General features: G+C 30.9%; 1 protein-coding gene across 1 annotated transcript; it reads left to right on the top strand.

The window, feature by feature from the left end:
* Positions 1–15: 15 nt before the first annotated feature.
* LOC111677472 (phosphoenolpyruvate carboxykinase [GTP]-like) lies at positions 16–22,513 on the top strand. The gene is made up of 2 exons (XM_023438593.2): positions 16–526; positions 20,421–22,513. The coding sequence occupies exons 1-2, from the start codon at positions 492–494 to the stop codon at positions 22,312–22,314; spliced, it is 1,929 nt and encodes a 642-aa protein (XP_023294361.2). The 5' UTR covers positions 16–491; the 3' UTR covers positions 22,315–22,513.
* The last annotated feature ends 158 nt before the right edge of the window (positions 22,514–22,671 follow it).

The following is a 22,671-nucleotide window of genomic DNA, read 5'->3' as shown; positions in this document are numbered from 1 at the left end:
AATGTTGTTGCAGAGCAATGATTTTCAGTAGCAACTGTTGCTTGTTGCCGTACAGATCGTTAAAACAACCGAAATATTCAGCATTCCGGCTGTAATTGTAAATACCGGTGTTAGTAATAAAAATAAATAAAAACAATTGTTAAAATTACATTTAAAGCGAGCAAAAATAATCGAAAAATCCAACAAAAAATAAAAAATTGAAAACGAAAGTACTTTGTACGTTGACACCCTCTTGTTTGGCACAGCATCCGATAAACAAATTGAATTATTTAATTTATATGATCATTTAGAGATTTTGATACATTTACTACGAATACAAACATACATAAGTAAAGAATATACATACTTACGTCTATTTGTTTTTGTTTATGTATCTGCAAGATACCTAATGCATATTTGATCAAAAATAGAACAATAGAGTTCAAAAAACGTTTGTCAAGATCAACAGAAGCAGCAGCAGCAGCAGTATTTTCCACAACAACAAAGCCAAAATGTTGATCAAAACAATACAACTTTTGAAGAATGGGTATGTGTCAAATTAAATACAATTAAATATATTTATACGTGTCTAAATTACTACATATTCGAGTTTTCAGATACAGTTTGTCCTGTTAGTATTTGGACAAAATATAAAAAATGATAAAGTATATGGAACAATAACGGTTATTTACTAGATAAACATAACTTAAAATCTGATTGTTTAAAGAGAGTACTGAAACTATGCGCTATTAATGTTTTTACTTTATCGTTCATCTAAAGCTGAAGAACTTGCTTCTTTTTCGACAAAAATCAAGTTACAGAGTAGGTCGTTATAGTCCCTTTAAGGACTGAAATGTAGTGTTAATATATAAAATCGGTTGTATATTTCAGTCATTGCATTGACTGAATAGTTTTATGTGTCATTATTAGACAGGACTAGCAATCAATACATTGTTACAGAAAGGAAAATAAGAGAACTGCAAACGAACCCTTACCCCTATTGTATTGTTTAATACTTTGTCCAATAGATTACAACTGATGTGGCATGTTGCGAATAACTCTAAGTGTATCGGGAACAAGGTAACATGGCACATCAAAGATTCAATAGACCTGTACGCGGTCGAGTAAAATACTTCTTAATTCTAAATTTCGGTTAGCGTACAGGACACTGCATACAAAAGGTCTCTCATAGATCGTAGTAGTCGATGAAACCATACTAGCGGCCCGATTACACTTTTGATTATATCAAGACTTTGGTATTTGACTAATCGGCTTTTTTTTAAGATAAATAATGATTTCCATCCTTGCCAGATTTTAACGTCAATTAGGTACAATAAAAATATAGTCTTTCCATATTTTGGAATACTGGCATAATATTACTTCTGATAACTAAATAACTCTAGCAATATCTTGATACAGTAACGTTAATATTAAGTAGCGAAATATTTTCGTTCATATATATCGGTTCAAGTTTTAATTTAGTAGCAAAATATTCTCCTTGTCAACAGAATTTCTTTGCACACTGTCAATACAAACACAATAAAACAATTGCATTTTTGTATTATGTTTATGTTTTTGTTTTGTTATAAAAACAACAATTTTAAACAAAAACACAAGTACTAAAACAACTTTATACTAAATTGTTTGACCACAATTCAAAATGTAACAACAACTGCAACCATAACAAAGTCATCAATTTCCACTTCCCTCTTTGTTCCACTGAACATTTGCGATTTGTATGTCTATCATTTAAACACCAATCCCAGTCGTTCATCTATTCAAGTATTTCCTTCATTTAAAAGCGAAAAATATTTATTTTCTTTTATTTCTCTAGGAAATTTCCATGGCTTCAGATTAAAATATGTAATCTCTAGTGTGTGTACAATTTGTCTTTTTATTTTGTATTTTGGATTATTATTTCATTTTTTTTGCAAAATATTTTGCCTTATAAAGTCTGCAATAAATTGTGAGTGCGACTATATTCATAGGTCTTGCAAATTTTGATAACAAGTATGAATTTGGATTTTGATTCCCCTATTGCGTAAGCAAAACAAATGATAATTTAAATTAAATTGTATATAATTTATTTGGTGTAGTAGAAATTGTACCCAGTACATAGTGATCTTTATATACTTATATACATACCTATGTATAACTGTAATGTACCCTTCAGCTGGGAGAATTCTACACCATTTATGTTGTGTAAGATTTAAATTTGAAATTCTGGGGCTAAACAGAGTTACGGCAATTTTTACTTGTTGTTATTACTTTCATTCCTTCTCTCTATACCTGCAATTTTCTTGCTTCCGTTTTATTTAAAATAATAAAAAGCTTTAGTGCATATTTTAACTTTTGTCTTTTAACAGACAAAAGTTAAAAATATTTTAGCTGATATTTACACACTTTATCACTACCGTGGGTTGCAATATTGCCAACTGTTTTCAAATCCTTTAACAAACAACTAAAAAACCGCCCATTTTTTCATTAAAAACGCAAAATTTTATTTTTAACCTTTTTCCGATATTAATGAGGTAGCCGCCATAAGCATAGCTCAGTTGATTCCAATTCTCTTATGATTACATCAATTCCTTATCCAACTGGTCAACTTTACCATCAATGTCATAAATAAAAAGCTTCACTTGCATTTTAAAGCGTTGTCAAACTTAGGAGGACTCTCGACGCTTAGGAAACCATGCAAGAGAAATGTGTCGCTATTTGTTCGAAATACACAAATCATTTTTAAAGAGACCTCTGATGATCACTTTAATACCAATAAGTAAAAAGTTACCGCCCAATATTCTATAATACTGAATACTAGAATATGTTACAGTTACATATTAAATGAGAGATTCCATGACCGGATATTCTTTGGTTTTTATCCGTATGTGTAAATCTATATAAGTATAGGTAACATATACATGTTCTCATAGCTCATATATAATCCGTCCTACATCTCACATTTGTTATGTATAAATGTTTGGCAAGACCATACTATTGTGCTTTGTCACAATATCTGGGGAAACTAGTTTAGAATTGTGAACATAAAGTCGAGTGCTTTCTGAAATGCACGAACAATACTTGATTCGATAACAGAACCTGGAGATCTAATTGGTAGACCAAAATACGAAACCATTAAATAAGCCAAAGACAAGTTATTACTTATAGAGAACACAATGTGGTAAGTCTGAGACATTGACATTGATCAATTTTGATATAAATTACATTAACTGCGCGCAAGCACTCAGATGAGATGGTCCCTGTTGATTCGGTAACAGCACCTGGAGACGTAATTGCTAGACAGAAATAGAATTCCATTAAATATGCCAAAGACAAGACATCAATGGCGTGCACACTCCAAAAATTGCACATTTTCCATAACCGCGTCAAGACAAATACCGAAACTTTGCCCTTAGGGGTACTAGTTCTATATGTTTTAGTTATGGGTGCCCTAGTTTGACCCCACATCTAATCAATCGCAGACAAAGGATAAATTACAGTTTATAGACTAAATATGCTGGTGGGAAAGATTGTGAACAGTACCTTAGTTATATTACCTCTAAATGCCTTCAATTTAATTTTCCTAAATTCTTTCAAAAATATTTGAAAAATATTACTTCAAAAACCAATAAGAATTTATAGTCGGGCATGGCTGATCATATGAGTTGTATTTTTTTAAGAATATGATGAGAATAAGGAGGCAATGCGTATATCCCTATAAATGTTAATAAAATTATCGACCTTCTAGTCGTTTCCTAAAGGGGACTTTCTATGGGAAAAACAGTATTACCATAAAGACTTATACAAAATTAAGTTGTGCCGCCTTTGGTAGAGAAACAAGAACATTTACCATAATTATTTAGAGATTTTAAGATTTCTTGACTTTTGTTTGCGCCAACATATTATCGACCCAACTGTTGAAAATCCAACAGACTAATTCATTGGTAACAAAATGCCTTAAAATATGCAATACTTTTTTGCTTTTAAATTTATATCAAGTTCTCCCTACCATTTATATCAGTTTTACCATTTCTTTATTTTGATCAACATATTTATCGGTCTCTACGCTTTCGTTGAGAGAGATCCGCTAAAACATGCTTGTGTACAAACATGAGCACACTTAAACACCCGCGCAAACATCAGTCCACCCATCCAACCGCATGCCAAAAACAAACAAACCAACATTCACACAAATTTAACTTGTACAACCAGTGTTTGTTGTTTTTTCGTTTCAAAATATCAGTAGTGGCCCCAAATCCAAATATATACAAGCAAACAAGACCAGTAATAACATTAAAAAAAATGATACAGCCATAAAAATAAAACAAGCGATACGAGTACAAGAGAAAAAAACACCAAAACAAATACAGCTTGTGCTGCCACTTGGCAACAGCAAGTGAAAAATTTGTATTATTTCTTTTAAAAGTTAAATACCAAAATTAGAAACCACCAGTACGTATTAGTTCGTACAAGACTAATACAACATTTTACACCTCCCCGTTTGGTGGTGGTAATGGCACAAGACAAAACAAGAAATACACAGATTTTTGCTGAATGTTTTGATCGGTGATCGATCGATCGTTAGCTTTGTAAGTCAATAATATATACAAACAACATGTTAATTTGGAGGAGTGTGTTAGTAAGTGAACAGCACACATTTTGAATATTAAATTTGTTTGTATTTCCCTTTTTTTGCTCGTTTTATTTGTATAAATTTAGTGCGTAAACAGTCTGTCTGTCTGTCTGTCTGTCTGTCTGTCAGTATTATCTTTTTTATTTTCTTGGAAACTTTTTTGCAATTAAATTTAACACAACGACGTTGTACTGAAAAGCAAAAAAAACAACTACATGATGATAATAATATTGTTATTGTCGTTGTCGCTGTTGATGTTTTCGTATCGCTGATGAGAATTCATAATCAAAACAAAAACAAAGAAATAAATAAGAACGAGGCATAACAAAAAAAAGCAATAATAATAATAATTATAAGAGTAAATAAACTTTTAGCATGCTTTAATTGTTGACACCCGAGTTCGATCTTTTTTTAAATTAAGCGTGTAGAATTAAAGTTTATTGTATTTGTGCTACTGTTTTTCTTAGCAAATCTTTGTCTGATCTACATATCTGCCCCTTTTCAGTAATAGAGTGTAAACAAATGTTAGAGCTTTAGAAAGAGAATTAGTGTTTGTTTTACATTATATATTCTGATTTTTATATAATAATGCAGAATAAGTGCTGATCTTTGCCATATATACTGGATAAAGTTGATGGGTGGATGTGTACTACATCAAATCCAAAGAAATACAACTATGCCATTAGTGGGTCTGTTGTGCTCTCCTTTTCATTGAAGTACTCTCGAGTGGCCTGGTAGTCATATAATGTAAACTTTTCGTCTAGAAGAAGTTAAAGATTTCATACAATCCAATACGGTTGTCTGTGTGTTCATATTAAGCATATTCGTGGAATAAGGTTAAAAAAATCTAAGCATTTTCGTTGCAAAACTATTGTTCAATTCACAATCGATGTTGTAGCGTTGTATGTCAGCAGCTGCTACAAAAGTCATAACAATATTGTTGGTTTTTCTCAGGGTACACTAAACAGGTATATGCATCACTACAACAATACAAAAACAACATGTATTTTGTTTTTGTAATTGTATGAGCTCAATGTCAAAATAAATTAAAATATTTTTTGATGTTTGTCTTTTAAAAAAATTCTTAATTTTATTTCAAAAAACATGCAGTGATTTTAAATGGAATTTTTATATACTTATATTAAGGTGGATGCTATTGGTAAATGTTACAGAGGACCTGACAAAAGCAAGATTTTGGAATAACCTGATTTGTGCCACGAAATTTGTATCTTTAGCTACAAAAGTTTGGCAAACGAAAGTAAGCGAAAACGGGCGCAATACTAAAGATATCTGAATTGATATCTGAATTGGCCTGATTTGTGCCAATAAAGTTGTGTTGTGGCTACCAAAGTGTGGCTAAAGACAACAGCCTTCTCAACGTGCGCAATACGGGGGATAGTTGATATCTGGAATGACCTGATTTATGCCATTAAAGTTCTGTTCTAAACGGATGAAGTTTGGCTAAAGACAGCGGACCTCAAAAAGGGCGCAATGCGGAAGATGGTTGAAATGTATTTTTTGTGCAAACAATATTATTTTTTTACAAACTAAACATTTTAAATTTTATTAAAATTTTATTTTGTTTCAAATAAACAAAAACATATTTTGACAGAGAAGGTATGCAAATAAGAAAACAAAAAAATTATCAGCTGTTCGATTGCATATACCTGTTTAGTGTACACTGGTTTTTCTATGCAAAAGTTCTATACAACTCTTACGACAATTTTTCATATGTTTTTCGAATGTCGTAAGAAAATTCAGTGTTGTCAATTGTTTATTTCAGCATATAAATAAAAAATTCAATCGATTTTGGCATAAAAAACATATGATTCATTATAGATTAGGTTTAAGTGGCACGTTTGTTGAGCCAAAGCCCTCTTGAGAACGAGTTAAGTGACTTTTCGTATCCATCTACTTAATGGTTGACGTAAATCAACTCTACTGATCCGTAGGTTAAATATATTAATACCGTAGATTTCTGACTTCATCTTCGGTGTTAATGTATCCAACAATGTCCTGTGTATTGTGATCTGTAGGAACAATAATATCTCAACAAAACTTGGTAACGACTTTAACGAGCCAAGCGGTTTAAGCTTTAAATTTCCTTAATAAACTTGAAGCTTATAGTAATAATGAATCGAAACTTATAAGCTTATAAGGTTAGAAACAGGATCAAAGTTACGTGGAAGCACTGATTTGAGAATAATTTATTGAACATAATTCTTATTGTAAGCTCTAAGAAGTAAAGGCTATGTAAAAAGTATTATTGTACTTATTTATTAACATACTTATCAATGAGTACTACATACATATATTACATAGAAGTAGTATCTTACCTAATTATTTGTTATATAACTACATACTTTTTAAACCTTTCCGTGACACCATCGTGATAAAATAATGACTTCAAATACTATTTATTATATAATGTATGAGTTTCTTTGAGATCAGATCATTTTATTTGATACGGTAAAGTTAGTAGACTGAACGTATTACGATTATTCCCTATACATTGGTTTTCGAATTCGAAGCTTATTAATATTATGAAAAATATGCATAATAAAAATAGTTATAGTCTTCTGAATTTTGCAGTTGCCATGTCAAATATTAAAACTTTTCACAGCAGAAACTTACACTAATCTGTGAAAAACAAATAGAATTTAAGCATAAAATACAAATAATTTTTATTTAATTGTCCCAATTGATATGAGCCAACTAAATAGTTTCATTTGGCACTTCACCTATCAATATAACTTTAAGAGGCGGATTTGCTTAAATAAAATCCGATCTGTGACACCACAGAGCAAAATAACAGATATTCACATATAGTTTTAACAAAAATCTACTTGTGAAACTGTATTTTTTTAGAATGGGCCTGATTATTTTGTATGCTAAGTAGTTCAGATTATGACCATTATAATAATATTATTTTAATAATATGATACAGCAAAATATGTTTTTGCTATTCTAAATGTATGCTTCGTTGGGGCATTCGTATATTTTGGTTTTAAAACACGTGTTAGCTAATTGTTATTTAAACAAAATAAATTTGTTAAATTAATGTTTTTGTACTTCTGCGGTGTATGTCTATGTAAAACTATTTCAATGTATGCGTGCTTTGTATCTGTGTACTAATAAATGTTTGTGCAATTTTTGTTTTTATTTAAATTCTATTTTGAAAAAAAATGTTTAAAAGGGCGCGGCATGGAATATCATACAGCTGGCTATTTTAATAAAATTCGAATTTTCGTGGGTTCATATAAATGAAATGTAGAAAAAACAGGTTTTTACTCCGATCTACTAAGAGGAGCGACAGCGTCCGTGTATGTGTTAATTGTATACTGAAATGTATACAATACATTTGATAAGTAGTATGTAGATACAATTGTTTATTTTGGTTTTTTTATTTTGATACCGTCACTCAGAGACAAGACAAGTCACGGTGATAACCTCGAATAAAATGAGGCGAGCCCCTTCTTCAGTTCATTTTCACAAACACATACAAACAACGCTACAAACATAAAATAAACATACTTGAATCTTAATGTGAACACACCTATACAACGATTCATTAATACAGTTATGCACATAGATACTTAGTTTTTGTGAGTGTAAATTGCAAAACATATGTTAATTGTTGTTCTTCGAGTTATTTGTACAACGTTGTATTTGTCCCAACATACATATAGTAGTTTGTTGTTATTATTTTTTTAGATTTGAAATGTTTTTGTTCGATTTTTGTTTTTATACCGTCTTGTTTTTGTTCATTTGCTTCTTCTTCGCTTTCGTCTTGTACCTACTTCAGTTTTCTTTCTTTTTCTTTTCGTCTATTTCTTCATGTTTTGAATTTTTAATTGCAATAAAAATAGAATTTAACTTGTTTTGTTTTAATTTTGTTTTTATTTATATTTTTTGGCAGATTATTTTATTGTTTGGAGGCAAAAAATTGTATTCGATTATGTACAGTTGTTACAGAAGTTTATATAGATTGTATTTAAAAAAAGGTGCTAATTTGTGCCTTGATTAAAATTAAATTACTTTCGATAGCCTAACCTATAGCTGTGTTAAGAGGGTGGATCGGATTATTGTGATACTTGATATAATAGTCATGTTCAGGAGCTAAATGAAGGCAGTAATCGAACGATTTCAAAGCCCCCCTAAAATCGTATCTAATTATTTGGTTTTACAAAAGATATTCGAGCTCTTTGTAAACCACGTACAAATATTCTTACTGTACCCTAGGTAGTACAATCTTCGGCTACTCCAACACACTCACTCTATGTACCCAACCTTATACATTAAACTTATTTCCCGCGAATTTATCTTTAAACTATAGCCACCACTTATACCCCGAAGTGACCTCTCTAATAATCGGGGCAAGACAAAGTCCAAAACTCTGTCCTATGGGCTACCGATTCCCTTGGTAACAGTTTATGTTTAGTGAAGTTAAAATCACCTCTCTTACCTTGAAATCGTATTAATATACCCAACAGTATATATGGTCACCTAACCCCTCTCTAACCTTGTTACATATATATTTAAGTTATTTCCAACGCATAGTGCCATCAGTCTTTTCAACGACATTCTCTACTTGCGAATTTGTCTTTAAACCATAGCCACAACTTATACCTCGAAGTGACCTCTATTATAATCGGGGTAAGACAAATTCCGAAACTATGTTCTACGGTCTACCGTGGTACCAGTTTATATGGTTCTCTGATACCACATTCCAAGGAAAGTGGATACATTTGATCATCAGCAGTTAATAGTTCCGGCAAACTAGAGGTACTATAAGCACATCTTTTCCTTGGTATTGCAATATTACCAAAATGAGGTTCTATTATAAAGGTAATATAATTCTAGCACTGGTTTTAAAGTAGTGTGCTTTGACGCTAGCCATTCCATTTGCTACTATATTCATCATTTCAAAACACGATATTTTAGCATAATGAAATACATATCCATAAAAAGGAGGGATTAATACTCTCGAAATTATAGTTCAAATACATCGGCACTTTCTAGAGTTATAAAAGGTATGACAAATATATATATTTGTTTCTGCCGAGATAAATTTTGACATAGGCATAGAGAAAAGGAGCTTCCGAATTTAAATTTTATGAATGAATCTTTTTAATGCTCCAATGGTAGCGCTATGCAGGTTTCTTTGACATGAAAAATTTTGTGTGCGTGCCATTATTTTGTTTTCCATCCGATTTTAAGGATACATATTTATATTTAAAAACTATTTAGTAGGGTGCCATTCAAATTATTATTACCAAGTTATGGGTAGTTGAAAATTGAATTTTAATAATTGAGCAGTCGTAAGAATGCTGCTACGGACTATTGGGGTTCGCGAATCCTCACTTGACATATATTTAAAATATACATTAGAATAATCTCAGAGTTGTATTCTAGGTAGAATTACCGTTTTTTGGTTTAAATAGACAAATTTTGACTTTATTAACACGATGTTAACTCCTGGTTTTATAGCATATTTTTCTATACATTTTAAGACAATAGTTTCGTCTTGCCTGTTATAGCATTCTTGACGCTATGCTATCGCTTGGTTGACATTACGTTCGATTTGAAATGGTTGATAAGTTAAGGTCATTTACGCTTTAGATGGCGATATAAAATTGTTTAAAAATGGGGGAAAATATTTATATAAAATTTGCACAAAAATAGTTTCAAACTCATTTTATCTTATCAAATTTTACAACTATAGACGTATAAAAAGATGTAATATATTATAAAAACCATTTGTTGTAGAAAAGAGCAAAATTCCGAAACTATTATAAAACCAATAATATTTATATGTGAATAGTAACAATATATTTATAATTAGCGGCACACGCCATATTTTCATTAACTGATATGTACCTATACATATATGAGTAAATTGTAAACGAAGTAGTTAACCTTATCAGTATGTATGTCGCCTTTATATGTATAAAAAAACACGTCGCAAATAAAGTTTTAAAATAATATCGATCAAGGTAATTGAATGTTTTTTAAGAACTTCGAATAACAACCGAAATTTTTATGACGTTATACGGTAGTTTTCCTATACAAGTTTATTAGAAGTGTGGGAATTTTTATAATAAAAAAAGATCAGTTCAATTATTAATCAATCATTACATTTGTATAAGAATATGATTTTTTTTAAATTCTTAAATTTATAACAAAAAGATATTATTATCAATGATGGCGTACGCTTTTAAATAGTTCCCACTTTATATAACGTTAACTTAAACTTGTGAAAATTTTTTCACTTTTTTATAAAATTATTTTGAATCTGAATAGCGGTAATTATTAAATTTTCAGTAAAAACTTTTCATTGCCTAATTATCGCAGCTCATTTGCACTTTGTATTTTGATCTGATTAACTTTGAAAACATTTTTTCCTGGATCTACGCATTATAAATGTCAATTAAGTCATATTGTATTTGTTATTGGAATAACAAATGTTTGCTAAAAAGTTATCAACGAAAATCCCTGTTAATTGCGCAGTTAATGTCGATATCAAAGTTAATGAAAATGTTATCGAAAATCTATTCGAAACACACTCTTTACAAACATTTACACTTACAAACATGTCACATCAATAAAATAACAAATGATATGAAATATTAATGAATATTACGAATACCAATGTGATGTTGATGATTCCAATTTAACTAATTTTTATATAATTTTTACGATTAACTATCGATTAGTTTGTGTTTGTTCTTGTAGTTATTAGTGATAATAATATGAATATTCATATGCGTTTCAATATATAAATGTTTGCTCTTTTTGATTTGATAATACAAGTTGTAACCAGTTGAACTGGACTGAGCATACGTTGGTTTATCTAAGAAATAAAAACTAAATAGGGAAAATATATAAACTACAAATAATTAAATTTAATCAGTCTAGACATCTTGAATAATACCCTACAATTTGTAATTGACACGATGATATGATTTTTTAATCCAAGTAGATATTTTTCCATAAATAATTTTCTATCCTAGCATTTTTATACCGTACAACACTATAGTAGGGAAGGTATATTGGGTTTGTGCTGATATTTGTAACATACAAAAATATTCGTCCTATACCCACCTTTAAGTCGATTAAGCTATGTCCGTCCGTCTGGCTGGCTGGCTGCTTATCCATGTAAAAGATAATTTGATGAAATTTGACACACGCTCTTTTTTGGGACCAAGGTCGAAGCCTGCTGAAAATTGATAAAATCGGTCCATTATTAGTACCCATACAACCGTACTTCCCGAATAGGGCCTTTGGGCTCATAATTAAGTTAAATGTTCTATTATGTCAACAAATGTTTGCAAAACTTAGTTTTATAGAACTTTTAATGACATTACCGATTTTTGTAATGATCGGACCTCATTTGACACTAGCCCCCATACAAACTCCCTTCAGAAAATGCCTTGAAGGTCAAAATTCACCTATAAACACTAATAAAACTTTTAAAATCTACATAAATAACTTTGAAGTAGACGTAAGTTGCTCTACCAACATTTATAAGGATAGGCTAAAATTTTCCCCTACTCCCCTTTGAGCCCTCTTGTAAAAAATCTTTTTTTTTTTACCAAAAGTATATAAAAAATTACAGAATAAAGTTAAAATATAAACCATATGCTTTATTTTTTTTAAATCCCAATTTTTATCATATTGACTAGTGTAGGGTATCATATGGTCGGCTATGCCCGACTATATATTCATACTTGTTTTAATTTAAAATCACAGATGTATTTTATAATGCTTGATACTGGATATTAAAGTCTTCTACAAAAGAAACCGTCAAAAAGTTTTAATCGTGTTCAAATTCTAGTTGTCGATAATGGAAACATAAATATTTTGTACCAAAATTAGGTGTAACATTTTTAATGGGTACTTTAATTTTTCGACCTTGTTTAGGGTTTTCATTTCAAGTCCATTATGCAATGTCTGTTCCCTTATTAGATTAAAACAAAAAAGTCGTCTTTTCCAGAAGAAAAAAATTGATTATTCAAAAATAAAATCATAGAAAATAAATCTAAGAGCTCATCACTCCAAACCAGTCCGGTGGGAAATTGTGAAAACCCAAGCACATTTGTGATAACACCCTAAATAAGTGGGACAATAATGCACTACCTGTCATTGAAACCTATCGTATCAATTATAAATATATTATAATAAAATACTAGGGTGTATAAGTATACCTTTAGGACGATGCTGTCCAAAACATTGATTATTAGTATCTGCGAACTTTTCTGGAGAATGAAGAAAAATTCAATGGTATTACCTTACACCTAATACCATATAATATACTCTTGACACCAACTCATTTCCAACACAGTCACTTCTCTGTTAGGAGATCAAGATGGAAGAAAAGCATGAAGGAAATATATCCTAGGGGGAAGCCAAACGATAGATTTGACAATAAATAGTGAATGTTAGCGCATACCTTGACGGTCTAAGCTCATAGTGCATTTAACATAAGGTGGAAACAAAGTGCAAGATTATCAAAATTAAAGTCATGGACAGAATGATCAAGTCCGATGTAGGTAAGTATGATAACTGGTTACGGAAACAACTGAACAAAATTGGGTAGCGAATTCACAGGAAAACTTTGTAGCACTTTCGTTTTTATTACATACATACTTTCGCCGAAATTAAATTAAAACGAGTTGGGAGCGATAATTACCCTATCGCCAATAAAAGTGACATTTTTGTTCCCATTAAATTTCCATTCCCAACGAAGGGTAAATAGTTAAAACAAGTCAAGTTATAATAGTTGATTTTGTATAAAACAGCTGTTCTTTGTTTACAACAAGTAAGTGAACGAAACAAGTGAAAAGGGAACATATTTATTAACGATATGGGTGAATATACAAATATACAAAAAACTGCGATAAGTCTCATATGTAAATAAAGTTAAAAAATTCAGAGTTTAGGCTGCATAGGATAATTTTGTCCTTTAAAAAGATTAAAAATAATGTTCAGTTTTTAACTTTGTATCTCTTCATTGTTTAAATTCAAATTTTGTGTATATTTTTGTTAATATTTCCATTATATATTACTTATTTACAACAATCACTTTCAAATGTAGATAAATATATTTTTTTTTTTTAAATCAAGAAGCGATACAAATTCTTTATTTATTCAAAATGTTCATATTGAACGCGTTCATTCACATACAATTTTAACCTTGGCCCAACAAGAAAAAAATTATTTCATTTTGAGAATTTTCAAAAGGGCAATGATTTTTGGGTATTTAGAAGGCAACCAGTTCAATTCATTTCAGTTGATGGATGCACATTACGCGTATGTATGTATGTACATACATACATACATAAGTATCTCACCTTCACGTGTGTGTAAAATGATGAAAATTCTTTAAAAAATTTCGTATACAATACAACAAGTATTACGAGTATAGATTTTATATATAAAGAAATTTTAGTTTTTTGTTAAAAAATCTAAAAACTACTATTTAGAGATATACACACACACACACCGACATACTTACAGACATACTTGTGTAGACACTTTAAATGAAATGTAAGTGTAAATAGACCGACGACATATTGTACTAGTGTCTACACTTTATAGAATACAAGTTTTTACACTGATTACGGACGGGGTCCAAAGTCCAACGATCATGGTCATTTCAAAACGAAATAAAAAATTATTGTGGGTTGTGTGTGACGTCACAAAAGTTTATACACAATTTAATTGAAACCAGAAATGTATTCAATATTTTATTTAAAATAAATAGTAAATGTTAATATATATAAAAAAATATGTAAAGGAAAAAAGTCATTGTTAGATTAAGTTGTGTCTGATGTCTGGTCCACAGGGAAATCTATTGTGTTTTTTAAAGGTCTAAGGTCTATAAATTATTAAAATTAATTTTCTTTTGAGGCGCAAAAGTTTTCCTTATAAACAACTTAATTATCTTGTAAAATTATAAATGGAAAATTACACTTTTGGGATATCCTCAAACAAAATACATTTTAATTTTGTAATTTAACTTAAAATTTTATCTTTGAGATACAGTAACAGTATGTTTATCTTGCCTTTAAAATGTAGACTCACGATCGTATTTTAATAAGAAATCTGTTAGTTAATACATTAAAATTTAATGATAAGAGTCTTTTTGTTTATTTTCCCCAAAATATAAATAATAGTCTGCCATTAGAGGAACTTTACGTGAAGTGCCATTTTTGCTAAACTATATTTGCTTAGTAAATAAACTATTTAGCTGCTGTTCGGAACTAAGTAATCGAAATTATTTAATTTTATTATAGTTATCACCATTATGCGAATAATTTAGTTTGAGCTTTAATTAGCATTAATTTATTACTTTACAAATTATTTTCCTTTTTTAAAGTTCAAATAACTTTTTGTATTATCAGAGACAGACGAACCAGTCTCATTTTTTTGATATTTTGTAGTTCTAAGCGCTCAATAACAACTGGACGTTTAATATCATTGGATAAATATGAGTTGTGGTAAAAAGCCAGCCATATATGTTTTTTAAGGAAAGTACCTTGATGACGTAAATGCTGTTGTTTTATTATAATTTATGTGTTAAGTTTTTACTGTGCAGATTTTTTTTATTAAAATAGATTCGAATAGGTTGTTTTGAAATTTATAAAAAAAATATATATAAAACACGCGTGTTTTCAATATTCTAAATTTTTAGGCGTCACAAAAGTACATATGTGTTATAGTTAGTATATGGGTTGCCTGATAAGGCTAAACAAATTGTTTGAACTTGACCTCTTTAGTTATATTTTAAATGAAAACAATTATTTAAATTTTAAACAATTATTTTCACACGTACTTTGATGTGTGTGATAATAAAAAGACATTTTTTAGATCTGATGAAAATTTTAAAAATATTTCCGTCATTTTTTTAAACAAATTTCTTAAGTAGCTGTGATTTGGTGCTGATGGTACCAATATTGCATTGATTTATTGTTAACTAGGGATTCCAATTAGGATTGATTTTTAGCAATACTGACATTCGCAAATTTAAAATAAATCTCGGAATTCCGAAACTTATATGTAACAGAGTGATACAGGTACTGACCTATCATCTTACCAAACATAGAATATGTCTGAAACTTTGAAAAAGTGAAATTAAGCGCAAATTATTGACAGTGATACAGGTACTGACCAACACAATTACATGGATATGTGTCATCAATGTGTAGTGGACATATTGGAAGGCTGTACACAATCATCGGACGTACCCGATCAGTATACCAGATACAAAATATGTCTGAAAATACTCTTTGAAATACTGATCCCGGATAAAATGTACCTGTCAAGCGGAACATATAGAAAAATCCGACATTTAGAAGGCAATTAAGGCAATATGTCTGGAACTTTGATATACTGATCCCGAATAAAATGTAATGGTCAAGATATTTGCTCTATAGAGCAAATACCAAACGATTTCTATACAAATGGCTCTAAAATAGAGTGACAAAGGGATTAGGGTTGTATATTGACCTAGAAACAGAAATATACTACAGTTTACCTAATGACAACACTAGCTTCCAGGAAAAAGTCCGAGTAATAAAAGAATGCATAAGTTGAACTAGAAAAAATATGGCGCCAACAAGGGTTAACATATTAACCGACATTCAGAGGGCAATTAAGGCGATGTCTGTTGAAAAATTAAAACTTATGATAACCAGACCAGTCGGGAGTAGTCTTTAACGAAAGTGCGAATGTGCTGTTAAAGGGTCATTAACGCTACGGACACAAAATCATTTTACGGAACGAAGGTGGGAGAATCACATAAGGCCTTTTGAGTAGAACGGCGAAGATCCTGTGGTATCACACTTACGAGAGCAAGACGAAAAGCCTCCGCAAAATGAAGAAGTCTAAGATTGATATACATAAATGGCCTCATAGGATTAAATTGGTCATTCTCACAACATGAAAATTGTTTGTGGAAGATCCCTTATAAAGTGTTCTATGAAGATTTTATCGTCCAATGTTCAGAAACTCAGTTTTCTGGACATACAAGGCTCTTTAGAATTTTTCAAATTTCTGAAATAATACAGCTTCTAAGACATGCCCATTTTGTCAGGACAAATTGAAATTGATTTCTTAATTTAGCAGACATCCAACGTATATTTTATAAATAGATTTATTTGTTGAATATAAAAATTTATAATATATGAAAAATTTAGTCATGTGACGTGTACACAAATTTTCTTGAGAAAAACAATAAACGAACAATAAATAATAATAAGTTATTATTTGAATGGTGAATGATATTTTAACTATAGTAGTTGCCTCATAATAACAACTACTTAATTATTAAATAAAGCAATTATTCGGAATATTTCTTATATATTTTCAAAGTTGTGATTTTTCAAAAAAAAAAAAAATGTTTTTTATTAATTCTTTTGAAAAGTCATATTTTTCATGAAATTTTCGTTAAATTCAAGTCGTGTTTGTATTCTTTCCATTCTGATGAAAATGAATGTTTTTAAGCAATAATTGTCTTAATAATTGTGCAATTTTTGCTTTTTTAAAAATGTGCTTGTCATGATTATTGTTATTGTTTATAAACTTTTTTAAAATAATTCTCATGTACTTTATTTATAAATATTTATTCAAAACAACAAAATGTTATCACAAACAGACAGAATTGTGCTAAATTTGACGAGGTTAAATAAAAATACGAAATCAAATGAAAATATTCTTACATATGTACATATGTATGTATGTAGAAAGAACTAAAAATACAAGAAAACAATTCAGCAAAACATTTTTCGAAAAATACCACATCTGTCACTATCCGTAATTAGTCTAAAGCTGTATGTATGTAGTTGATGCTACAAATCGCAACCATATGTTGATAGATGATCGTGTGCGTTTTTGCAAAAGGGATCAATGTACTATTATACTTATGTACTCTATGTTGTGTCCATTTTACTTTTAATAAGATACAGCTACATATTCATGTACAAAATGTACATTTTTATGTATAGATCAATGAATGTATGTTTATTGAGATTTTGTATCTCTTGGTCTTTAGCGAAAGCGAAATTTTCTTCTACAATAAAAAATGTCTAGATGTTTTCAAGAAACGTGTTGTCTGTCTATCGCGCCTTGTTTCCAAGCAATCGCCATCAGTAATGATGATGAAACATTGCATCATACAATCTGACCGTACAAAGTAAGAGGCATTCAAATGCACACATTCATTCATACAACGAAATATGTACTTCAACATTATATTGCAGCAACGAAATCAAAACAAAGAGAAAGAGAGCGTGATATAAAAAAGAATTCAATAACAACAAAGTTTGTTTTTATTATAATTTTACTCTATCATGATCACTCTCTGCTAGTATGTGTATAATAACTCTCAAATACACGCGAATTTCAAAGAAATACTTACTGAAATGTTTTTGGATTTAAGTTTATTTGTAAAACAAACAGAATACATGCCAACAAACCTGCACACATGAATTTTTTCTTTCTTGTTTGACGAACCCCCTCACCTAAAACTTATTTTGTTTTAATTTGTTTGCCAATTTTTGTGTTTAGCTACTGGCTACTCACAACCTACACAATTCAAGTCAGCAACTTTAATTAAAGTCAATTGTTTGTAAATTTCATAGTTTTAAAAAGGTCCTTTAACGGAAATAACGGAGATAAACAGATTGTGGTTCTATGGGCTCAGTTAGAATCTACGTTCCGTTTCGTGCTGAATCAGCTGATTCATAATGACTTACGAAAACCTGTGCAAGTCGTTAATTAGTTTTTGTATGAAAAACCCGAATCAGCTGATTCTTCACGAAACGTAGAAACTAATTCTATCTTAACACTATCGCTTTAACTCTGCTAAATCTGTGGAAGAGCAATTTGATGTACTTAAGGCACACTGTGTTAAAGCGTTGAGTAATCATTTAATGATTTATTTGTTCCATTTTTGAAATGTATGATCCACAAAATACTATTGTTTGTTTACGATTTACATCCTTCTTTATCAGTCATTTTGAATATGTAATCGCTGTTAAAGTTCCAAAAATATTAACATTAACATATGACATAATCGGGTTGCTAAATTCTGGCATACGAATGAAATCGAAATTTTTGAAACAATTTTCTATTGCAAACTATTGAAACCTCAATGACGATTTTCGAATGACAAAATTTAACCCGTCTTTAAGTTTCGTAATGATCGATCAATATAAACTGCAGTCATTCAACAAGGTTATATTCTTTGCAAAAACTGACTTCAGTGATGATAACAAATTTAATTTTTTTTCGAAATGAACAGCACTTGGTTCCAGCAGCAGGAAACTGTTATTATTAAAGATGTCATTATCAATATTCCAAATGATCCATCCAACAATATTGTTTTCTCAGAAACTGACACCTAGATATTGCGAATGGGTTTTTTCTTCTGCTATTCTCTGACGTCTTAACTAACAGGTGATCGGGTCTTAAATCTGGTCTTAAATCATGTCATGAAGCTTAAAAAAAATACTGTTATTGCCCAAATTTGAAACAGCGCGAACACGCCTTTGTTTATAATATCTGCTATGTCATCCTAAAGATTCGGATTCAGATTTACTCAATCCTTTAGAAAATTATACTTTAGTCTCGGGCCTCAAAATTTATTGACCTGTGTTATCAATGAAATTACATTACAGACCCAATCCCAAAGTATAAAACAACTATAAATGGACTTTCCGATTAGATGTTACAAATTAGAGTGTCAATTATGGGGCTTTTCAATAATTTGGTGATATCTAGAAAATCTTATCTGAAGCCAGACTCGGATTCGGTTTTTACTCGTTTAATTACTAATATTTATTGATTTTTGTTAACAATTTGTAACAAAATGCAAATTATTAAGGTTATCTGTAAAAATCTATCTGTTCGATCCAATTTTGTCTAAGACGATACATAAGACATTGAAATACAAGAGGTCATCAAATAATACAAGATCGATTCCAATTAATACAAAAATCAACAACTTACTTTCAATCCATTCCATCATCCTTATCCAACATTCTTTTAAAAAGGGTTATCTTGGAAAGAATTTAATGAAAGGCTTACTATTACTTTTATTTTCTATTGTTTTAAACAAATGCATAATTAATTAACACAAAAGTCGTTGTATACCGAATAAATTAAATTTCCTACACACAGAGATATAGTGCTGATGATTGTATCTGCGTGTTCTGTTTATAGAGGGTATCTGTGTATTGGCCAGCAAGAACAACAACAGGTGATCATTATTGTTTACTTATGTTGCTATACGAGAAAGACGAATATAAAATATAAAAAAAATAATAAAAACGCTAAGTGGAAAAAACGTGTTCTCTAGTTTGTTTTGATTTAGAATTCGTTACTGCCGCCATTTCTGTGGAATATTTTTGGTAAAAAAACGAACAAAATGTACAGTTTCTCGATATTTTTACTATAAAAAATATAGACTAATACGTTGTAGTTGAATAGAATTGGACAGATCAACATTTTAGCAAAAAAAACTTACAAAACAACAGAACCACAAATATTCAGATTACGCAACTGTCAATTTAAAGTCGAAATAAAATAGTGGACAGTTTGGTCACAAGCCTAAATCTTTAATTCGAATATTAACATTATAAATGCCACCTGAATTCTATCTTCTAATAATAAACATATATTTAGTTAACCTCAAAATATTATAAACACATCGAATTATATATACTTACACAACATTTCCTCTCGAAATACAAGCAATAAACTAATTCATTGACTCATGTAAAATTCTCTTTTTTATATTTCTTTACAGTTCAAAATTATCATCAATTGGCTTCAAATATAATTTTCGTTTAGCCTACCGTTCCTTTGGCTCTTATCAATATGGCAATCCAAATCAACTTACACCGGCCGTCAAATCCTATGTGGATGAATGTATTGATCTTTGTCGACCCGATCATGTACATATTTGCGATGGTACCAAAGATGAAAGTTCTTTACTTAAACAACTAATGGTTAAACAGGGCACTATAGTTCCTCTTACAAAGTACGAAAACTGTTGGTTGGCTCGAACAAATCCAGCAGATGTGGCCCGTGTAGAATCACGCACCTTTATTTGCACACATCAGAAAGAGCAAACAGTGCCGGTGACAGAAGAAGGCACACCTGGTGCCTTGGGCAATTGGATTTCTCCCGAGGATATGCAGAAAGCTATAGAAAAGCGTTTTCCATATTGTATGAAAGGTCGCACTATGTATGTTATACCGTTCTCTATGGGTCCGGTTGGTTCACCTCTCTCAAAAATTGGCATTGAAATTACCGATTCTCCTTATGTAGTAGAATCCATGAAAATAATGACTCGTGCTGGAACGAAAATTTTAGATGAACTTCATAAGGGCAAAGACGAATTTGTTAAGTGTTTGCACTCTGTGGGTACTCCCAAGGATGGTGTTATTCAAGTACCTTCTTGGCCTTGTGATCCTGAAAGAACTATTATTTTGCACAAGCCGGACAACAATGAAATTGTTTCATATGGTTCAGGCTATGGCGGTAATTCGCTGTTGGGTAAGAAATGTTTTGCATTGCGCATAGGTAGCACTATTGCTAAACGTGAAGGTTGGTTGGCGGAGCACATGTTAATATTGGGCATAACAAATTCTCAGGGTAGGAAAATTTATATAGCTGCCGCCTTTCCCTCAGCTTGTGGTAAGACAAATTTGGCCATGATGACACCCACATTACCAGGCTATAAAGTTGAATGTGTCGGTGATGATATTGCCTGGATGAAATTCGATAGTAATGGCGTTTTAAGAGCTATAAATCCCGAAAATGGTTTCTTTGGTGTGGCACCTGGTACATCCATGTCTACTAATCCTATAGCTATGAAAACTATATTTAAAAATTCAGTCTTTACAAATGTGGCTTCAACTTCAGATGGTGGTGTTTACTGGGAAGGTATGGAGTCGTCTAATATTAATGGAGTAACAGTTACAGATTGGTTGGGTAAACTGTGGTCTAAAGAATCTGGCAAGATGGCGGCTCATCCCAACTCGCGTTTTTGTACACCTGCCCAACAATGTCCCATTATTGATCCCGCCTGGGAAGATCCAGCTGGTGTGCCAATAAGTGCTATTTTATTTGGTGGACGCCGTCCTGCTGGTGTACCTCTAGTCTATGAGGCTCGCAACTGGAAACATGGTGTCTTTATGGGTGCTTCAATGCGTAGTGAAGCAACAGCTGCTGCCGAACATAAAGGCAAAGAAATAATGCATGATCCTTTCGCTATGCGTCCCTTCTTCGGTTACAATTTTGGTGATTATCTACAACATTGGCTTAGTATGGAGTCACGTGGTAATGTGCCCAAAATTTTCCACGTCAATTGGTTCCGCAAAGGTAACGATGGCAAATTCCTTTGGCCCGGCTTTGGCGACAATTCCCGTGTACTTGATTGGATTTTCCGTCGTGTTGATGGCGAAAACTGTTATAAGGATTCACCTATTGGTCTATTGCCCGCCGAAAATTCAATAAATATCGATGGCTTAGCTGGAAAAGTAGATTTGCAACAACTTTTCCATTTACCTAAAGATTTCTGGCAACAAGAGGTGGCCGATATCGAGAAATACTTTAAAGCTCAAGTTGGTCCCTATTTGCCTCAGGACATCAACGACGAGTTGCAGGGTTTAAAAGAGCGAGTTAAGAATTTATAAATTTGCACCTAGAAAGAGTGAAAAATTTTGAATTTTAAATATATATTTTAGACTGAAATCGAGTGATTTTCGAAAGTGTTTTTGAAAAATGTAAATAACGACAATTTTATATCTTTGTAAAAAAATTAATGTAAGCGAAATATTGATAATGTTTCTTTTTGTAATTATAAAAACGAATAAAGAAAAACTGTTAAAAATACATATGTAGAATGTGACGGTTTAATTCTTATCATTTTCAAGGTTAAAAACTTTCAAGGTTTTTGAAATTTTTTAATACCAGTGTCTACAATATTCCTATTAATATAGGTCATTTACATCAATATCAATTTTATAAATATGCGTAGACACATAAAACGG

This window comes from Lucilia cuprina, chromosome 6 (genome assembly GCF_022045245.1).
Source record: "Lucilia cuprina isolate Lc7/37 chromosome 6, ASM2204524v1, whole genome shotgun sequence".
Taxonomy (NCBI): domain Eukaryota; kingdom Metazoa; phylum Arthropoda; class Insecta; order Diptera; family Calliphoridae; genus Lucilia; species Lucilia cuprina.
Note: the sequence above shows the minus strand (reverse complement) of the source record. Positions and strands in the feature narration are given on the sequence as shown.

Coding starts and splice junctions, on each gene's coding strand:
- LOC111677472 (XM_023438593.2), top strand. CDS start 492: ATGTTGATCAAAACAATACAACTTTTGAAGAATGG. Junction 527..20,420: donor ATACAACTTTTGAAGAATGG/GTATGTGTCAAA, acceptor ATTTCTTTACAG/TTCAAAATTATCATCAATTG.